Source organism: Triturus cristatus, chromosome 12 (genome assembly GCF_964204655.1).
Source record: "Triturus cristatus chromosome 12, aTriCri1.1, whole genome shotgun sequence".
NCBI classification, from domain to species: domain Eukaryota; kingdom Metazoa; phylum Chordata; class Amphibia; order Caudata; family Salamandridae; genus Triturus; species Triturus cristatus.
The window spans coordinates 599,778,366-599,800,979 of NC_140595.1; the positions used below are offsets into that span (position 1 = coordinate 599,778,366).

General features: G+C 48.4%; 1 protein-coding gene across 2 annotated transcripts in view; it reads right to left on the reverse strand.

Moving 5' to 3' along the window:
- Nucleotides 1-22,614, reverse strand: part of WWP2 (WW domain containing E3 ubiquitin protein ligase 2) — a 462,541-nt gene that overhangs the window by 363,950 nt on the left and 75,977 nt on the right. For both annotated transcript variants that reach the window (XM_085639040.1, XM_085639039.1), the window contains exon 2: nt 19,150-19,232. In XM_085639040.1, coding sequence (XP_085495166.1) covers nt 19,150-19,232 — 83 coding nt within the window. The remainder of the gene's footprint in view (nt 1-19,149; nt 19,233-22,614) is intronic.

Sequence of the window (22,614 nt, forward strand, 5' to 3'; positions counted from 1 at the left end):
CACCTCCACCCACTACCGTGTCCAGTCGGCGCCCTGCCAGGCTAGAGCCCAGCACCGACAGAGAGCCGCCAGGCACGGGTCAGAGGGCTTCTTTCTCTCTCCGCCTCTCCCCTGACGCTCTTAGTGCAGTCTCAGTGGCCAGGCCGCAGAGGAGTATGCCCGCTGTCAGGACAGGTTTCTATGGGGCAGACCACACACGACACGAGGAACCACACCAGCATCGCCTAAGATGGCAGAGAGGACACCTGAGAAGCACCCGCAGCAACAGTCGCTGCACAGACCACAGCGGGGGAACTCTGAACCAGCAAGGAGAAGAGACCCTAGGGATAGTAGGGCACAGTGCAGACCTGACAGGAAGCTCTAACCCACGCAAAACAAGGCAGACTGGACTACTCCGCTCTGGGCTGGCTCCAGCGGCCTCTACCAACCCTGGACTCGTCATAAATGAGGGCTGCCACCCCCGGTAATGCAATGTTCCGGCGGGTACAAACATAAGCACAATCACCTAAAGCCGGCACCTTTAGCCCTTGTATGTACGGACTTCAAACAGCAAATAGGAACAGAAAACATATTCAAAGGTGTTCTGCAGCCGCATACCGACCCCTGACCAATAATTAAAGTGAACGAAGGCAAAAAAGTAATGTTACAAAATGGATACGTAGCATTTTGTTTAAAGTCCTATTTCGATTGCAGACTCTTAACACAACAACAAATGGCGGTTATTTTGCTCTTGGATAGGTGGCGGCCCTAACCGCAAGGGGACTGAAGCTCTCACTGTGGATAGGTGCAGACACCATCTAACAGATCTTGGTGTAGGAAAAAGTGAAAACAAGCGGGTACGTCTCTGCGATACCCCCAAAATGGTCAAAATATGCTGGCACTTTCTAGAATGCTCCTTGCAGGAGAGGAGCATGCGCGCTGAAATCAGATACGTGTCTTTTTCTTAATTGTTCAAATACTTGTAAAAACTAGTAGTGTTCGTACTTGCATTTGTATACTTTGATGGTTTTAAAACAAACCGCATAAAGTTATTCGACACACACATACATGTCCGCATTTTGCATACACTCAACTCTGTAAATCTTCCTCACTCAGCTGCTTGAAATGGGATCTCCTGGGCAGGGTTCGCAAGTCCCTGGCGTCTTCTAGTGTAAACGGTGATTAAATGCCCCCAGATCGCTGCCCATTCATAGGGGGTGTGGCACGAGTAGTGGAAAGGAATGCCCCGGATCAGGGTGACAGCCAGCCAAAGGGCTCCGTGAAAGAAACAGTAGCTAATGACATCGATGTGTGATCTGCATACAATACAGGGCCCTCTCAACCTCCCTCCTTCTGAGGTGGGTAAAGGAGCATTAACCTGGTTATAGTAAACATATATCACGTCGAAGAGCGAGATCTAACTGGCTCACATCACAGTCCAAACAAGGTTATCCACGCAGCGCACTGCCTGGCAAGCACGGGTCGCTGAACCGAGACTCTCTCCTGTCAGGTCTAAAGGACCAGCAATTCCAAGGTGAACAAGAGACGGTCACGACGGACGAAATTCAGAAAACAGAAATATGTCCCCCGTATTAAAATGGAGCTACTGCCATCTGCTGGCGGTTTGCTAACATTACATCTGATTAGAAGCTGCTGGCAGCACACTGCGCTGAACCAGGCAGAAGGCGGATGCCCGTATGTATCCTATCCTCAAATAGGAATCACGACCTTTAGGCAATGCTTTCTAGATCTCAAGGTCTGTAGAAAACACACACGGTGCGCCCTGCATTAACATATCTATGTCTCACGTCCAAAGGGCGCTGTTACTGTCTCTTATACATTAATGCTGATTTACACAAGGTCGGGTTGTCTGCTGCGGAACGAAGCCATTGTAATGGTGTGGATATATGTTATACTTCAGAGTGCACTTGTGTACACCGCACGGGGGCGTCCCTTGTACAACATGGATGAGGTCAGTAAGACATCACAGGTTTTTGGAATTTATACAAGAGGACATGTCTAAGTGGGCTGAGCCGCAGAGGATGGTTTTACATGGAGAAGACAGAGGGGCACGCACGTGTTCCTGGACAGAAATGTGGAGTGACCTTTTATAACGTCTGATAAAGAGCAAACTAACCAACCCGAATGGGGAGCAGAACTGAACGTAAGCGACTGGTGCGTACAGGTAGAACACAGGGTGAGTGAGAGGCCGTAAAGGACTGTTGTATGATTTCCATAAACAAACATAAGCATACAAGAAGAACAAAACTCCTGGAAGAACTTTCCAAAGCCCTTTATGGAACTTCCAAACATTCATGTACTCCTATAGGATGAAGAATCCCTACCCATCTAGTGTGGCATGCTTTATCATTGGGTTCCATGTCCTGCACTGGGAAGCATGCCAGAGTACTACTGTTCACTGGTTGCACAGTCTCCTAGTAATGGAGTCCCTAGTGTGAGTGAGGTAATGTCACTTATGTTGACATTTATGTTCTTCCTGTGGCAAACTGTCAGACGTATATTAAAATTATATGTGATGGAGCTAAAACAGTTTTTTTTTACTGGTGTCACCCTACCACAAAATTAAAAACAAGAGAGCCGAGCAACTGACCCTACTTCCCTTTTCCATCCAGGTTTCAGTGCTCAAATATTGTACCGTTGGGGCCACACACAGGATTACAGGTATCTCGCACCAAATATTGTGAAACAATCCCTGCTTCACAGGCCATGTTCAGCAGCAACAGAGAGGGTGGGGGCGACAGTGCAAATTTGCTCAGGCCCAGCTGCATTTTAAGGTCTCGCCTGGTGGAAAGCAGCGCATGCGCTGCTCTCGTCAGAGAGACCTTTTGGAATCGATTCTCCGCCGTGGGCTCATGCCCGCGCCTGCATGGACAAAGATGGCTGCTCTCGCCATCTGTCCAATGCAGACAGCATGCGCGTGCCCCTACGAACTGTGGACAGTCCGACACCATCTTGTGCTACGCTTGCCATGGTCATGGCAACTCTTCGCGTATGATGTCCACACGCGCGCGAATGGCGGCTTTCACGTGCACGGAGGGACAAAGATGGCGTCGGGCTGTCCACACTCCTTCAGCGAAGCAGCTTCCTTTCCGGCGTCGCTCTTCTGTCCTGGGCGCACTCTGATCTTCTTTGCGGGCGTAGTGAAGCCCCGGTCGTTAGAAGGTACCAGGAGCTTCCTCGGAACTCAAAGCTGCTTCCTCCCTGTTGCCCGGCAACCCGCGACGGTGCCTATGCTGCTACATTGGCGGTCTTCCCCGGTATGATTAATTAATTTTAAAACATACACTTACACACTACTTCTGGCCCTCCAAAAACTCTCATCTATTAGTACTCCTTGGCCATTGCTGCCCTCGGTCAGAAGTCAACGGTCATGTTGCTTGTTTATTTAAGCCATGTTTTACGTTCTAGTGATTGATGCGCGTGCCTTGTTCTGTTTTCATTCGTGCTGTTGGCCTGAACTGTGCAGCGCTTCAGCAAGAGATTGTGTTATTTCCATGCTTTAGCCAACATTACCATTCGCACTGATGCAGACTAAACACAAAATGGTTTCAAAATTAGGCAAATGTATGTATTAAGGTGTAAGGATGGCAGGCCACGCAACATCTTAAAACACTTGCACGCGGCATGCAGATCGGGGCTCAGCAGTTCACGGTCAGCTGACAAGGGCTTCACTGGCAGCATCCCAGCATGAAGGATCATTGGAGCTCAGGCGCCGATGCAATACACTACTCCGAGGGCAATGGGAGTTATACATATTACATTACAACAGCATCCTACAATGTATAGCTGATACATTTATCACGGTCAGAGATTTGGTATCAGTGTTGTTGTAATCTCTTCCAACATTAGTTCTTCCGGTTAAATCATCACATTACTGTGTCTACATTTACCGACAAGATGGAGGCTTCTTGAAGTTACGTTATATGGAAAAAGCATAGCATTTGCTATCATTTGTATGGGACCGTATGGCCTTCGGTGAAGCCATCACTTAAAAAATATATATATTTTACAAACCTGCTTGCAGGTCATTGTCCATGTAGCCTAGAAGCGCCATGACAAGTTTTTGCTTTGCTTATGTGTGACATTTCCCTCTTTACAATGTGCTTATGTGTCACAATTCAGTACCTTATGTGTAAAACAAATTTGCAGACATTTCACTGCAGGGCAAATACTGAAAGTCTCTCGATGCCATTGTTTGCCCCAGGATGATTGTCGTTTTTGTCTTAACTTTTTTTTATGGGGGTGCTTTTTTTTATTTAAGCCATGTTTTACGTTCTAGTAATTGATTTTTTGTTTGAATTCTTTTATTAGGGTTTTGCATACAACATTCAGTAATGTACATCAGATATATCATTGACGAACCACTGTTTACATCATTGTGAAATATCATTCCTGTTTACAAAGGGTGATTGCATTAGTTGCCTAGTCCGTGGAACCTCTTGACACTGCTACAATTGTACGTCTACTACTGGTTTGTTCCAATAGGCTGTAGTGTGCCCTATTACGACTGTACCGGTGTGTCACGTATTAGCTGGGGTTAGCTCGTTCTCCCCGTTTCTATCTGTGTAGCTCTTCCCTTATGACAAATGTAATCATCTATTCCGTTTAACTAGTGCATCGGTTTTCGAACTGCCGATGGAATTAACTATGAACTGTGGGGAGGAGAGGAAAAGCGGTGAAAAAGGAAGGAAAAACTAAAAAGGGGGGAGAGAAATTAAGAAGAGGAACATGAGGGGGGGAGAAGATGTAGGGTGGGCAAGGTTAAGCTGTCCTGGAGGCGGTGTATCGACTGAGTGCAGGTACGTTGAAGGTGTCCTGAGGTGATCTGGGGAGAGGGCGGGCCGCTGGACGGGCAAGCGATAAAGTCGGGGGGTTTCGCCCAACTCTTCTGGTTGATTCTTCTACTTGTCTATTGTACCGCTATCGTTATAATTGGGTCCTGAGTGGCGGGGGAAGTGGAGGGAGTGTGAGGTGCGGGCTGTGTCATTTCCTGTGGTTCCCCTTCTGCTCGCTCCTGTTTGAAGTGGATTAGGAGCTGTGCCCATTCCATGGATATTGGATGTTTACGGGTGCCCCTCACCTCTTCATCCCATAGTGTCTCCTCCTCTGCCGCACCCCATTTGAGTAGTGCTCCCGCCCAAGCTGCCTCCGAGGGCCCTGCAGGAGCTCTCCAATGCATAGCTATATTCCTTTTCGCTAAGAGAATGGCCAGGGATGCGAACCTCCGTTGTACTTTTGCGGTTTTCTTTTTCTGGAATATCCCCAGAGCGCACGCTTCCCACGTGGAAATGTTTGGGAGATTGGTCGTCGATCGGAGTGCACGATGTATCCCGTCCCAATACTGTTGTATGGATGGGCAGGTCCAAAATATATGTTTGAGGTCTGCTTCCGATGCTTGACAGCGGGGGCACCGGAATTGCGTATCGGGGTAGAACCGGTGAAGCTTATCCGGTGTAAGATGCGCTCGATGCAGGATATTAAATTGTATGTTTTTGAATCGCGCGTTCCTGGATACCTTTTTGGGAAATTCCAGAGCTTGACGCCATTCTGAGTCATGGAACGCTCGGCCCGCATCGTCCTCCCACGCCCCCCGGAGCCCATCCAGGGAAACATCCGTCAATTCCCGGATCGCTTTGTAATGCCATGTGATTAGGTGCCCACCTGCTCCCATGCGCAGCAGCGTGTGTAACACTGGATGTGTCGGGGGCTCCCCGTCCCGCAGATTCCAGTATTGGCTACCACTATCTAAGATTTGTCTGTGCCGTAAAAACTGTCCATGCGGGAGGTCATACCATTCGACCAACTGAGCATAGGTCTTCAGTTGTCCTTCGTGAAACATCGCCTCCATCTCTGTAATGTCGTGATCGGTCCATACTCGAAGGGCTCCCGCAGAAAGATACATTTCTTGCTAGAGGATATGCAGAGAACGTGATAATGTCAGCAATCACTAAAGCTAACAAACAGCAGCGTTCAGAAATACTGGCTAACCGCCCTAAGAAGGAAGTAAATCTGCTTCAACCTATTGATCAACCTACTAGGTTGGTGCGGACGTTTAATCGACAGCACAAGACACTGAGAAAGATTGTTAATAAGAACTGACCGTTAGTCTTGAACGATCCAATATTGGGGGAACGCATATCCGCAACCCCAAGTATAACGTACAGAAAAGCGCGTTCCATGAGCAATGCTTTGGTTAGGAGCAGCCCTGAGATAGCTACTCCAAAAAATTGGCTCAGCAGTAGAACAGGGTTCTTCAAATGCTCCAGCTGTAGGGCATGCAAGCAAGGTAGCAATACTAAGACCTTTTTCCCAGAAACCAGAAGCAATATCAACATTTCTTTTTTTTTTTTTTTTTGTTGAAAAACCTTTATTTTATATCAGTGACACAGCTATTCAGCCGACATCCCGGAGGTACGGCAGCTTTAGAAGTTCAACACATGCTTGCGTCCACATATCACTGACAGGAGAGCCAAAGGTTTTATTTTGCACAAACATAAATACAACCCTAAACACAAGCAAGGCGAAAGGTACCGTAAGCACCAAGAGAGGTTCCCGTCAGGGGGGACGAGCCCCATCACGTCCAACAGGCACTGATCTATAGTAAGGGAAAGGAGGGAAAGGCAGAGACTCTAGAAACAATCACATATCAGCGGGAAAGTCAAAGCCGGAAAAGGACTACGGGGAAAGTTGCTCCTCAGGCGGGTCTGGGTCGGGGGGCAAGCAGATGTCCCCTCTGTACTGGTTCCATGGCCCCCACACAGCATGCCATTTCCGAGGGCGCCCCCTAGCACAATACACTGTCTTCTCCCTAAACATGCTCCAGTCCATGTTTTCCATCCACGCTGTCAATGTGGGCGGCCTACTGGAGCCCCACAGCCGAGCGATATCGCGCTTGGCTACCATGTTCCCCAGGGTCACCCACTGAGTCTGTGCCGCGTTGTGGTCGGTAGGACTCCAGACATTCAGGAGACAACAGCGCGCCTCAGGCTGCATAACAATTCCTGTCACCTCCCCCATCACCTCGTGGACTTGCCTCCAGAACTCCAGAATCGCACCGCATTCCCAAATAATATGGAGGAAGGTACCCACCAAACCACAGCCTCTCCTACATAGGCCCTCCTCAAAGAAACCCATGTGAACCAACCTGGGCCCCGTCACGTAGACCCTATGGAGTATTTTAAGCTGCACCAGCCTCAGGCGCGCGGGGATAGCGACCTCTTTGGGAGAAGAAACTGCGTACTGCCAATCCTCATCATCTAGTTCAAGGCCGTCCCTTATCCATTGGGCGCGCAACCCTAGGAGAAGATCCGCCCGAACATTGATAAGCTTCTTATAAATGAGCGAAATCGTGCTCTCAGGCATGTGACCATCCAGGATCCGATCCTCCAACGGAGAGGACTCGGGCACCTTCTCCCCCTCCACAAGGACTGACCGCAAGGCGTGGCGCACTTGTGCATATCGGAAGAACTCCGTGCTCCCCAGCTCGTATTCCTTCTGCAGCTCCTCGAACGACTTTATCTTACCCTTAACCAAAAGGTCTCCAACCCTGGATATGCCGATCAAATCCCATTTCTCGAACCCTTTTGTGCGCCAAAGCTTCCCCAGAATCTCAGAGTCAAACAGAGGGGTGGCAAGGGTAAGCTTACCCCTCCAGCCCAGCGAGTCCGTCGCCACCTTCCACACATGGACGGCCACTCTGGTGGGCCCCGTGAGGGTGGGGTCCGACGATTTCAAATACAACGCTCTGTGGTAACTACCCCCACGGAGCAACCAGCGGTCCATGGCGAAGCCAGGGCTGAGCGCCGGACCATAGACACCATGGTTAATCGCGCTCAACTGGGTGGCCCAGTAATAACGTCGAATGTCTGGAAGCGCTATACCACCGTCATACCACGGAAGCATCAACTTAGCGACTGCGATACGCGGACACCCGTCCCATAAGAGCGCGCGCTGGTGGCTTTCGATCTCACGGAAATAGCTGGCCGGGACCAGGTCAAGAGTATTCTGCAAGGCATAGAGGAAACGGGGAAGGGACATCATTTTAAACAGTGCAGCGCGGCCAAGGAGGGAGAGCGGCAATCGCAGCCAGCCCGCCACATCCCGCCGCAGGCGCGCCAAGGGAGGGAGCAAGTTCTTCTCGTAGCGCAAGATGGGGTCGGTGGAAATATAGATCCCCAAATACAAAAAGCCCTGCTGGGCTATCTGGATCGAACAGTTACGCGGAACAGGCGGGACATCCCCACACAGGACATACAAGTGTGACTTCCCCCAATTAATGACTAGGCCCGAGTTTCTACAGAAAGATGTCAAGACGTCACAAACCACTATCAGAGATTTCTTAGGCGAGGCAAGATATAACAGAATGTCGTCAGCGTAGAGTGAAATACGGTCTTCGTGGTCAGGCGACCAACGAAGCCCACGTATATCCGGGTGCCACCGTATCCACGCCGCCAACGGCTCAAGAGCAAGGGCAAACAGCAACGGCGACAGGGGGCAACCCTGCCGGGTGCCTCTCCCGAGCTCGAAAGGTGCCGACGCCCACCCGTTCACCACGACGCTTGCAAGAGGCCCCTCATAGAGCAGCCTCACCCACCCCACGAATCCAGGCCCGAAGCCGAATTTGGCCAGCACCGCCCACAAGTATGCCCACTCTACCGTGTCAAAGGCCATCGTGGCGTCGAGGGATGCCACAATAGCCGGCTCTCGTATCGTACCCGTCCTGGCAATCACTCCGTGGAGGCGTCTAAGGTTTAGTGCAGTGTTACGGTGCGGGATAAAGCCCGACTGATCCGGGTGGATCAAGTCACCAAGTACCCGGACCAGGCGGTTCGCGAGAATCTTGGCAAGGATTTTCGGCTCGGCGTTGAGGAGCGAGATCGGCCGATAGGAACCACACCTATCCCGGGGCTTTCCGTCTTTAGGTATTACCACGATCGTCGCCAGCCGTTGATCGAGCGGAAGAAACCCGTTCCTCCGCGCCTCCACGAACATGGCGGTCAAGTGAGGAGCAAACTTATCCGGACAAAGCTTGTACAGCTCTATCGGCAGACCATTTGGGCCCGAAGCCTTGCCGGAGCACAACGCACGGATAGCACCTGCCACTTCGTCTACAGTGATATCACCATCGAGGTCTTCCCTATCAATGGCGGAAAGGCGGGGCAGAGCGATGTCACGCATAAGATCACACGAGTCCTCAGTCGATCTATCCGAGACCGAGGCGTATACCGTACGAAAATAGTCTGAGAAACACCGGACTATACCGTCGGGATCAGTGACAACCTCACCCCCATCCGTCAACAACTCCGGCACCACACGATTAACACGCTCCTTTTTGTCCAGCCATGCCAGCAATTTCCCGGCCTTATCACCAACATCATACAACCGCCCCTGCTGCTCCCTGTGAAGGGTCTTGGCGGCATTTGTCACCAGATCCCTATACTCCAATTGCTTCAGGCTCAAATTGTGCAGCGTGGACGTCTCAACATCCCCGTCTAAGGCCAACTCTAAAGCCGCTATCTCGTCCTCCACTTGTATCACCTCGGCGTCTCTCCGCCGCTTGGCGGCCACTACCAGGGACAAGGCTTCTCCTCTCAGGACAGCCTTAGAAGCTTCCCACAAGGACACCGCGGAGTCAACTGAGCCCTGGTTTTCTCGAAAATAGTGGTCAACTGTCTTCAGCAATGCGCTGCGCAGCTTGGGGTCCCGAAAGTACCAGGGGTTAACGGGAGCCACCCTGCCCCCCGCCACCCGGCCTATGTCCAGACGTGCCCACACCGGTGAATGATCTGATATGCCCCGTGCCATGTGCCTAACCTCAGTTACCAAAGAGGCGTGTGCCGCCAGAGTGAGCAGATAATCAATCCGGGAGAGACTCCCGTGGGCCCCGGAGTGGAAGGTGTATTGTCGCTGAGTGGGGTGCCGCAGCCTCCAACAATCTACCAGGCCAAAAGTATCAATAAAGTCGGGAAGCCACTTCTGAGCCCCCCCGGTGTCTCTGGGCGGGTACCTATCGAGCATTCCAGAACCAACCGCATTGAAGTCCCCTCCCACCACTAGCATCCCTTCGGGGAGTTCCAACAAGGCCTTGCCCAGATCAGCAAACGTGGAGGCCTGCAAGGCAGGAGGGACATAAACAGAAACCAAAACCAACGTTCTGCCCTCCCACCTCCCCGACACGGCCACAAAGCGCCCCCTATCATCAGCAATGGTGGAGTCAACCTCAAATGGTAGGGAAGCTCTGACAAGTATGCCCGCACCCCTGGATCCCGAGGAAAACCCAGAGTGAGCAATGAATTTGTAGCCCTTTCTGTTAAGTGCATAACACATATTCCCTATAAGGTGGGTCTCCTGCAGGAGGACCACATCTGGCAAGGTCCGTTTCAAAAATTGCAGGACTATCCCCCGTTTTATACGGTCCCCTAAGCCATTAACGTTCCAGCTGAGTACGTTTAAGCCCCTATCCCCCATCCCTGAACACAAAGAGACCCCCCCCCCCTCCAGAGAACCACAATCGGACAATCCTGACAGTCATTGCTACGCCTTGCAAGAAAAAACAACAACCCCAACCAACAACCCCAACATCCTGAAACCCCCCCCACCCTGCACCCCTGCGTCAGCTTACAAAGCCCCCCCAACTTGCAGTGTGCCTGTCGCCCTACCAAAAACAAATCTACAAAAAGCACCCCAAGGGAGGAAAGAGCCCCTATCTTACCCCCGCCGCCCTCCCATTACTGCAATAAGGTGCGAGTCACTGTCCAGGGCCGAGTCAAAGCAGGCCAGCACCGAAGGTATCACTTCTGTCCATCCCGGTCGCCTTCCACCCCATCCACGCTGTCCCTGCCGGGCTGTCGCCGAGGGAGTGCATCCAGCCAGTCCCCTGCCATGTCCGGCGATTCGAAGAAGAAAGTCCGATCCTCATATACCACACGCAGCTTAGCGGGGAAGAGCATGGCATACTTCAGGTCCATATCCCTAAGCCGCCGCTTCACCCCCAGGAAACTTTGCCTCTGTTTCTGCACCATCTGGGTGAAATCAGGGTAAAAGCTCACAGAGGCATTTTGAAAAGGCACCGGGCCTGTCACCCTCGATGCTTGCAGGATAGCGTCCCGATCTCGAAAGCGGAAGATCCGGGCGACAATCGGCCGCGGGGGGGCTCCCACCTTAGGCCGTCCGCCAGGCACTCGGTGAGCCCGCTCCACCGCGAAAAACTTGCCGAGGCCCTTTGGCGCAAGATGATTCACCACCAGGTCCTCGACGAGGAGGTCCACGGAGAGCTCATCCGAAGTTTCCGGGACCCCAATAATGCGCACATTATTGCGCCGGGCCCGACCTTCAAAGTCCTCGAGCCGGCGAGCGGAGAGGTCATTCGCGGTTCGTAGCTTGCGGACCTCAGCCTGGAGTTCCGAGACATCGTCCGCGAGGCCAGTAGTCTTGAGGTCCAGGGACTTGACCCGCTCATTGGTTTTCCCCAGATCCGCGCGAATCAAGTTGACATCGACCAAAATCATGTCCACCTTGTACGCCAGGGTCTCGAACTGTCGCCCAATCGAAGATTGCATCCCATCTATCGCCCCCTTGATATCCTGCAATGATAACTCCGAGGCTGGGGATGAATCGGCCTTCTGTGCTTCCAGCGATTGTCCCGATCCACCAGGCGACCCCTTCTGCTGGGCATAGCGATCCATATTGTTGGATTGGACATAGCCTCCCCGCCTGGTAGTCTTAGACTTCGACCTGTCTGCCTCCGATTTGGTCGACATCTCGGACAGCAGGACGGTCGGTCGCAAGAGGACGTCCCTCACTCAGGTAGAGGAGACAGGTACGACTAGGTCTTCAACAGCCAGTCAGGACCGGGTGGAGGTCTTCCAGACAACAGAGGATCTGTATGACGCACTCCCAACCCGGAGCAAACAAAGGGCGAGAAAGCGAAAGTGAAAGTGCCACGGCATCCGTCCGTCAGTTCACACCTCCCAAGGCCGCTGTTGTTCAATTAGTGGCCGGGCATCCTGCCAACACAAGCCCCTGGCATCCTTCGGAGGTAGGCCGCAATCTTCCGCCATGCACAACTTCGGTCCCCGGTGGGCGATCTTGACCCGGACAACGTCAATCGCCCCAGCTGTGACTCATCTGCAGGATTCCGTGCATGAAAATCAGGATTTAGGACAGGATGAGTGCCGGAGGGCGCGAGGGTAGCGGGAGTTCAAGGCTCACGCGGCCATCTTGGTCAAGCGCTAAGCTCCTCCAATATCAAAATTTCTTAATTGCAAAACGGAGTTTGCGGTTTATGTGCTGGAGTGTCCATGTGGCCTGCGCTATGTGGGGAGCACTAAGCTGCAGGTTCACAAACGGATACTCCAGCACATGCGAGCAATAACGAACAATGACACAACGTACCCTGTGGCTAGACACTTCAGGGAACAGCATGGCAGTGATGTGTAACATCTGAAATACTTTGTCATAGATTCAGTGCTGCCACTTAGAAGGGGTGGTAATCGAGAATATATTTTGCGCAAACTGGAAACCCAATATATTTTAGAACTAGATTGTAAAGCACCACAGGGCCTGAATGCAAGTGAGGATTTCTTCACCTGCCTGTAAAAATGTTCATAACATGCACTATCCATTGAGAACTCCTTAGCAGCTGAAGATCTTAGAACATTTGTTTGTTTATTTTAGGAATTTTATGGCTAAGATAAAAAAATTTAAACAATTTTATAAACTTTATTGCGGCGACAATCTAGTAGGTGAGGGCACTTGTTAAGGTTTTAAACACATAAGCACTTCAACTTTAAAAAAACAAATCAAATATATCATGGAATTATGCCCACTGGGGCAGGACTGAACTTAACGCAGAAGGCGTAACATCAGCAATTATGAGATTGCTTGAATAAAGGATTAATAACAGCCACAATATGGTCACTATTATGTTTGACCTGTGTCAGCTAAGAAATTGGAAAAATGTTGGGGAGGATGTGCAAAATTATTAAGTCATTAAAGTATGCACAAAACTTGACTTAGCACATTAACATATAGATTAACAAGTCTTAAACCCAATATTAGTAAAAGTAGCACACATATGTTGAACAGGATATTTTTATTCATTTATAATGGTTTTTACCTGATTTTAACTGTGTGTTATACATCACCAATTCTTATATGGCTCTGAGAATATTTATTTATTTACATATTTATTTGTATATTTGTTTATACATGTATTTATTCCCCTCAAGCTTTGCACATATTTATTTCATTTAGGAGATTATTTGCCTGTAATACTGTGATGGCCAGTGGAGAACTACCAAAAATGTTTCTTCTATATCCATGATGATGATAATCATGTGTGTTTCAATTTGGCACTAGCACTTTAAAACGAAAAAATGACTCCGTTTTGCGTCATGTGATCAAGGCCTCGTGGGAGGCAGAAACGCGTCATGGCGGAGGCGCGGGCGTTTCTCTGAATAAATTTACACTTATGCACTGAATCTGGGTCTGCTATTTCGTCCATTCGGCAGCGGAATCTTTTTGGAGATATCTACTGGCGGTCGCCAGTAGATAGTTATAGTTACAACCTAGTTTCCATAGGAAATCTCAAAATTCTATTTCGAATAACTTTGGCGCCGGTTGACGAATCCTCGCGAAATTTTCAAAACTAATGGGGCCCTCCGTTCAGCTCCTACCCTGAAAGTCTCGGGGTGATTCGTCAAGCGGGGGCCGAGAAAAAGGGGGGTCCCAAAACGCGTTTTCCCCATGCATTTCTCCATAGGACCTTTAGTCGCAGCTACAGCCCGAACGGCTGAACAGAATTACGTGAAATTTGGCAGGGAGGTAGCCATAAGGTCAAGGAAGTGCCTTTTGCAGGTCTGGTGTAAATCTGTTCAGTATTTCCTGAGAAAATAGCATTTAAAAGCATATCAATATCTATACGCGTGCACCGTGCGTGCACTGTGCGCGCACCCTGCCGTGCGCGAGCGCAATTCTGATTGGTTGTTAGATGTCGGTAAACATTCGAATCGGTCGAAACCAGGAAGTGTCGGCCGCCATTTTGTCTCTCGCAGTCTGAGGGGGTGAAAAAAAAAGGTGGAGAACGTGAAAAGGGGGCAGAGTGGACAGGTCCTGACCCCCTAGCCTTGGTCAGGGGGTCACAGAAAGACCCCCAAGGGCGAAAAAAACAATTATTATTTTTTTTTTTTAAATCGCGAGGTGCGCGCACGCTGTGCGCACAGCGAACCGTGGGTGCTCGGTGCGCGAAGCGCACCGAGCGCCCACAGCGCGCGCACGATGCGTGAAGCACACGGTGCGCGCACGGTGAAAAACCTGAAAAAAAAAAAAGATACATAACTTAGCATTTAAAAAACCGTACAAATTCACTGAAAAAACCATAGGTTTCACACACGTTATAGTTACGAATTAGCATTTAAAAAACCTTGCAAATTCATTTAAAAAAACCATAGGTTTCACACATGTTATAGTTAGCTGGACATTTCACTCGTAAAAAACCAAGGAAATTCCCCCGTTATAGTTAGTGCAGGCAACTATAACTCACGCGACCGCAATCCTCTGCTGATGACGTCAGATATTACATCACTGATGACATATGTGTCTTTATGAAAAATAAATATTTGTAATATATGTATAGCTAAAGATTAATGGAAGAAGACATGGGTAAATAAGTGTCTAAATACAGTGATGTAATATCTGACGTCATCAGCAGAGGATTGCGGTCGCGTGAGTTATAGTTGCCTGCATTAACTATAACGGGGGAATTTCATTGGTTTTTTACGAGTGAAATGTCCAGCTAACTATAACATGTGTGAAACCTATGGTTTTTTAAGTGAATATATATATATATATATATATATATATATATATATATATATATATATATATATATATATATATATATATATACATACATACATACATAAACATATATATACACATCTGCATATCTATATAAATACAAATATAAATGCATGCATACTTATATGCATACATGTGCATGTTATGTACATGAAAGTTTGAAAAACACTAATAAAAGCAAAGCTAAAAAGCCACCTAATTATAAACCGAATTGCTTTAACTTAAGCGAGGGCGAGACCTATTGCATTTTCAATGCTTGTTTCCATAGGGGTGAGAGAGCGTTGACCCCCTGCCTGCCAGCAATTATATCTCACACATTATGCCAGCAGACAGGAGGTATCCTGCTGCAAAGCGTGGGTTATTGCGGTGACCAGCTGGGGCTGTGTATCTGAACTGCGCATGTCATGTTGGCTGGTATTTTACTTGCGGCCGGCCTGACATGTGCAATTCAGACTTTCCCAGTCATTGCTGCCAGGGAGATGTGGAACCAGACACACAGCCTCATCGGTCTCGGATGGATCGCTGTGTTCGTCTGTCCCAGCCAATCCTCGCAGTGCTCTTATGCTGCTCAATACTTTAAACAGCATGAGAGCACTGCTTTCATTGGCTGAGGTGCAGGGTGCTAGTTTCTCCAGTGCCCAGCATGCACAGCTCTTCAGTGAAACAGTCAGCGCAGTAAATTTGAAAGTTGGCCCGTGGTGAGGAAAGACGATAAGGTAAGGTGATTATTTTTTAATTTCAGTCCTGTGTAATGTAAATGTAACTGGCGCTCATATAAAGCGCTCCCATACTGTCAGATCGAGTTTGCGCTATGTAATTACTTGGGGGGGGGTGGGGGGAAACATTTGTAGCAGCCGCACAATGCTTCTAATGGCCTTTTCTGACAACCAAAGTGTATCCTATTAATGTCTCACCATTTTCGAGAGATACCAGCCGCCACTGCTTAGGGCCCCCCACTCCTTCAGGAGGCCTTAGGAAGTGTTATTGGAGAGGCAGACAGATATTTCACATGGCGAGTCACTGCAATTTCGCCTGCGTCCTGAAACAGGCCATGCCCACACTACGAAGCCACACTCGCAGCTGATAGGGTGTAGGCAGTGGAAGTGCATGGACCTTAAGACCAAGAACCACGTGACCAACACATCTTTTGCCACGCTACCAGTGTCAATATTGCAGTGGTAGTGAGGCAATGGCGGCTGGGTCCCATATTTCACCGCAGCCCTGTCTGTGTTGCACCCTGTCTAGAAAAGCAGCTCTTAGTTCAGCCAGGCCCTCCTGCGCTGCTGCAAGTGTGGCTGACTACCTCTTTAATAGAGTTGAGGTACAAACCATTACATAAAAAAGTGTATTTTGGGTTGTTTCACTCTGGCACCTTAGATTATACCACATTACTGAGGGCCTTTATTAAAATTAGTAAACCAAGCCCTTTCTGCTGTGTCAATTTTATTAATGGCTCAAGAGGCAAGCCAGGTGTCTTGTTTCGAGAGATTGTTGTACAGTGTGCATACTAACATGAATTATTTCAAGGTGCTCTGAAATGTGATAATCACAGAAAAGGAAGTAGAGGGGAGAAAAGTAATTGCCTAGGGTCGCGCTTTTGGTCAAGCTTGGAAGCCAGGTTTCCGGATTAAACACCGTACAAATCAGATTCTGGAGGGGTATGACTTTTTTTACCCTTTTGCGCTGATGACAATCTTATTAGTTACCCAATATGCAAGTCAGTTGTCTTGTGCCTCCAATACAAGGCCTTTATAGTTATAGATAGAGCAACATTGTGGTCTATTTAACTATATATGTGAGGATTTTTGGACAATGCACATCCTGAACTAAAATATTTCAAGGTGCTCTCAAATGTGATAATCACTGTAAAGGAGGCAGAGGGAAGATAAATAATTGCCCATGGTCACACAGTTTGGCCAAACTGGGAAGCTGTGAAAGAAACTAGGATCTATTGGTTGAGGGACCACAACTAGCTTTTGCTCTGGGCCAACAAAAGCTTCTGACCTAGGCATGTTATGCAAGTGCATTCAAAATATCCTTTTCAATAGGAAGGGGCAACATCAGTGGAAACATCTCTTATTCACAGAACAGGAGGACGAGTGTACCTAGGGAAGCATAAGGACAAACTTGTCCCATCACAGAACATGTTGAAATCAGGCGGCAGCAGGGCACGTTTTAGTTATTTACAGAACAAGGACAAAATGGCAGTGGGAAGGCAAGCTTCCTTTTCTCACAGAAGGCGTTAAGGGCAACCTTCCATTCCCCAGCGAACAGATCCAGAAGGGTAGAATAGCACAAGCTGTCATTGTTTCCTAGAACATATACAGTTAAGGCATGAGTGACATCTAGGTTACAGACAACTCCCCTGAGCGGGTGCTAAACTCACTGAGAGGAATGTGTAGGTGGATGAGTGAGTCAATGTGAGTTCTGACACCATTGTCACAAGGCTGATTTTCCACGCCAGTATCCTGAAAGTTCTGCTGTTGTCATTTGAAGACCTGTTGTTGGTGTTGATTCTTTGGTGTTCCATGTATTGAGAAGCAGCCATTACCTAGTAAGTCATTGTTAACTGGAGCATCCTCGCCACCAGTAACTATGCTCTAGACAGGCAAACAGGTGCCAACTTCTTGAAAAAATGTTTTGAATCCACGTGCACCAGAATCTGTGCAATCCCAGCCTCAGCACTTCACTTGCTCAAAATGTTGAGGGCTACTAATGTCCCGATGCTTAATATGAATATGCAATAAAATACCCTATCCCCCCCCCCCCAACTATAAAAACCCTTAATCCTATATCTTTATCTTTTACTCTGTACTCTGTACCTCATACCCCTAAACTCTCTAGTCTTAATCCCAGCCCTTAACCATTTAACCTTATATGCGAACTCATTAACTCCTATCCCTGTACCAGTAACCCCTACCCCATTTTCCTGTACTCTGTGTTCTATGCCCCAGAACCCTAACCCTATACACTTAACCGCTAACCCCGCATCAAATCCACTATACCCTTGACATATAACCCCATGCTCCAAACCCTACACTCTATATCCCAAGCCCTTTATCCGTCTCCTTTAATCCCACAATAACTATAACACTTATACCCTTAACGCTACCCATTCAAACCTTTCACACTATCCTTACTTGAATATATTTTTGCAATAAATTCCTCTCAGGAAGAGCTCCGTTTTCAAAGTATTTATTTTTTAGAAGTAATAATTAATTAGTTATTTTTAAAAGTATTATATTATCAGGTAAAGCTATTCTATAGTGAATCAAAAGCCTGTACATTATGTTTTCCATGACATAAACGTGTGCCCCCTGTAGAACACAAGGTTGATTTGTACACTATATCACAGGTCTATGCAGCTTTAAGTGTCTCCAGCTGGAATTGTGTACCATATCACAGACCTCTATCCTAAAGGAGTATGGTTGGCATAGTGCACTATATACACGTCTATATCGTGTGTGAAAAGTGGTGGAAGCCTATGATATCACACAAGTTTGAATATTTTGTTACACACAAGAAGGAGTTAAGTATTACATCACAGGCCTGTGTAACTTTTATGACACTGGGCATAGGTGTGTAGTATACTACAGGTTACTAATACAGCAGGTCTATGTACGCTGCATGGCAGGGAGTGCGCTGGACACTACATCTAGCCCGGGTCTGTGTCTCCTATATTGACCGTGCCGGAGTGGTGTACTAGATCATTACAGAGTGCGCATAACCTCAACTGGAGCTGGTCAGTATCCACAAGACCAAATTTGCTTCCTGTGTTGACAAAGAGTGGATTTGGATGTTTTATCAGAAGGTACATAAACATCATGTATCAACACAGGTAATTTGTGAGCTGGAGCTCATTTCATCAGTAAGGTACATCACTATGCGTGTCCTAGTGATACAGGGAGCTGTACTGTAGTTGTCAGGAAGTACATAGATCATGTACTGGCATATGACGGGGCGGCATGATATTCACAGGGCTATGCTAGCTAGCTTAGCGCAGGGCAGAAAGGCAGTGTACATCAAAGCGCTTAAACATTCTATATGGAAATCTGTTGTGTATCCCAAGGTTAGTGAACGCTTTATGGACACAGGTAGCGTTTTACCATGTATTGTGGGATATGTATACGCATTGCAGACGCAGGACTGAGCTCTGCCATGCATCAAAGGGCATGTTAGTACCGTACAGACACAGGACAGGGCTCTCCCATGTATCTAAAGGCATTACATCCTGTACGCCTACTTTGTTGAGATACATATTTTCAAATCTAGAGTGGTTTGCACACTTACCTTTTGTTGTACGTTGGGATTTCTTTGCCGCTGAAGACGTCTCCGTCCTGCAGGAACTAAGCGATGCCATGACATCACCACCACTGGGGAAACAGAAACAGGGCTATTAGAGACACTAGGCCACCCAAGTGCAACATGTGTATGGTTGATGTACCACAAATGCTTACAGCCTCTCAGTGTGATCAGATGGAACAATTGCCTCTCTTACTGTCCAACGCTAGCCCCACAAACTGGAGAAAAGAAAATTTAAATACACAGGTATAACCTTACCATTGACTAAACCTCTGATAAACATAAATGAGAAAAAACAAACCTAGCTTCCTTTCTAAACTACACGTCTGATCATTATGATCCTCCACTCATGCACCTCGCTTCAGTGATCTTCAGAAAGGCCCCTGAAGTCTTGACCCCAGGGTTGGTCATTCTAATATGCATCTTTTGGGTCATCCTTGAGCAGTCAACCCGCTTTTCTTTGGGGACCCTCAGTCGGATGAATGGAGAGAGAAAAATCTCTCTCTCTCTCTCTCTGTGCAAAGAGTGAGGGCACTCCTATGTTGTAAACAAGATTGTTGGATACAACTGAAACGCATTGACTAGCGTTCATCCGCAGCCACGTTTGGAGGGGTCCTATGAGGAGTCGGTGGACACCTCTTCGCAGCAGCACCACCGGCGTTCGGGTAGCAAGCCAGCATCCGCCATTGGAGGACGAATATACATAAATAAAGAAAACAGTTAAAAAGTGAGTTATCGTTCCATCTCAAATGTTAAAACAACAAAAATTCACCAGTTAAGTTTCACAGTGCACTCTATGCACATCATAACTAACGTTGCTGCCCATGCTTAAAATTTGACCATGGAACAGGAAAAAAAGCGCCTGTGTAGTTAAACTAAAACATAGCAATGTTAATTATGATGTGGGTTGTGTGCACTGTGAAGCATAACTGACGAAATACACTGGTTTTATGCATTTGAGCCAGAACTCCCTTTAAAATGTTTTCTTTCAGTAAATGCCATTAATTATCTTTTAATGAAATTAATTTCTTCTCCAACCTGCGCCCAACGCCACTATTAGCCGACCTCTACTGTGCATAGTCAAAAACCTACACAGCTTGGGTTAGGAGCAGAGCCTCACTGCAGGCCAGGCCATGCGCCTAGCCCATGCCTTCAGCCAACCCCGCTAAACCCACCAAAGGCCGTGCACAGTAGGGTTGGGCACACAGCCCCTGAGACACTCATTATAGTGTCTTGCTTTGCTTGTGATCTTTTTAGGTCTCGCCTAGGCAGTGCTTGCGCGGTCTCGTTGAGACATGCAGTATACACTATAGCTTGGAAGCTTTGTGGAAGCTCCGGCCACTCTCCGCCCATCATTTTCATTGGCTTGTGCCTTAAACGCGGCCTTACGATTGGTTGTAGGCTTGTTAGTCCCTCCTTATGATGGACATGGCTTCATTTGTGTGCTTCCACGGCTACTGGCCCCTTTACTGCACCGACTACTTTCTTCCCTACCTCCCACCCTCCCTCCCGCAGTCCGATGCCTTCTCGCCCCCCCATCATGATAGGTCGCCTGCACGCATTCCCTTGTGCTCATTATTATTGCTCGCATTAGTCCCGCGATGGCATCGGCGCGATGACAGCAGCTTTGACAAACTATCGGCACAGCAGCAAGTAAATGTGTGCGCTCGAGAGGCCCCATGAGGCGCGAGGACGGAAGCCTGTCTCTGGCACGCATAACGAGGGGCGGCGGCAGTGTGTGGAGGCAGTCAGCCACATCCAGTGAAAGGTCGAGCATCGTGAATTCCGCATTTGCTCGTGCGAATGCCGTGCCGGTTATTCTAACATTCAGCCGCATCCAATGAAAGGCCGAGCATCTTGAATTCCGCATTTGCTTGTGCGAATGCTGTGCCAGTTTTTCTAACATTCAGCCACATCCAGTGAAAGGCAGAGCATCATGAATTCCGCATTTGCTCGTGCGAATGCCTGTGTTCCCTCATCTCAATGCTGGTTTTTTTTTCTAACATCCCCCGCATTTCCCTGAGATTATTTGGGGCCGTGTCGCTGCGCCCGTTGTGGTGCGTGCGTTGCATGCTTTAATTTCTCGCTGAGAACCAGGAAAACATTAACACAAGTCCATCTTTCACCTCTTGTGTGAATTACTGTAATATTACAGTCTGTCTGGATTATCTGAGTATTTTTTCATTGAGGGTTGAAACACTTTGTAAAAATAAAAATGTGTGTTGGGTAGCGTCTACTAGCGGTGATTGGTCAAAAGAGTCATGACGTGGGTAAGGCAGCCGTTCCATCATTGGTTTGCTGCCGAGTCGCAGTGATTGCCGAGCCGCGCCTGTCTGCGGGCAGACTCGGGATACATCCTGCAGTTCCGAACACCGTCAAGAATTGGAGGTTGCGCTTGCGTTTGAAATGCCGAAAGACGCGCAATACCCAAAATGCTTTTTGTGGTGCCGGTCTCTTAAGAGGTTGGTCCGAGAAGTGCTGTTTGCGTGCTAAATGTGGCACCCTAGTGTAGATGAACCGCTGGCATATTAGATACTGCATGATCTGTGGTAACCCTGCATCCCTTGGACTCTGCTGGCAGTCAGAAGGAGCCTTATCAGATCAGAGAAACGGTGTGAACTGCATGAGTATAAATAAGCGCTGGGACTGCACTGTATAATAAGAGCCTAGCTATGTGTTTGCCAAAGAGATTGTGTTTCCGGAGCTTAGCAGCCAGAACGTTTGAAACCCTCTGTGGTGCCTCGGATCAACTTAACTTTCTTTGGAAGGTGGCTGTGAGTGTGGCTTCACTGTGCGGGGAAGCGGCTGCCTGTAGTGTGTGCCTTCACAGATGGGGAGACCTCGGTTGTATGTGACTTTACTCCTCTTGATGGAGACCTCTGCAGTTGGTGACTCCACTGCACGGAGGTAACTGTCAGAGCATGCCCCTCACTGTGTAACTTCAAGGGGCATGAGGTTTCTGCAGCATGTAACCTCACTGCACAGAGAGGAAGCTCTCGGGCTGCTATGTGCAAAACAAGCAAAGTGGAGTTAACTTGTGTCTGCAATGACTTGCCAGCAGAAGAGGGTAGCTCTATACAACGTGACCCCCAGATCGGTCTCCTCCCCTCCGCCCTTTTCCCCCGGATTTCTCTCCTGCTCTTCCGCTGCTCTTTATATTTAATTTTCCTTTCCACGCTCTGCCCCTCCTGTTCTCTCGGTCGGTCGACCCTCTTTACCGCTTTCTTCCACCCCTTACTACTTTGAGTCCATTTTCTAGTGTAGTTTGGAATTTCTTATCCTCCTCCTTTGGGACCCCCACCGCCCTTCAGTGGATTACCTGCATAGGGTACTGCACCTGGCCTTTCTTGCCTGGTTGGGCTTCCTTGCAGATGACCGTTTTCTATTATGCCAGGGTCAGCTGATAAGTTTTGTTTCTCCAAAACGGGCTTGTGTGCTTACAGTTCAGAGGTT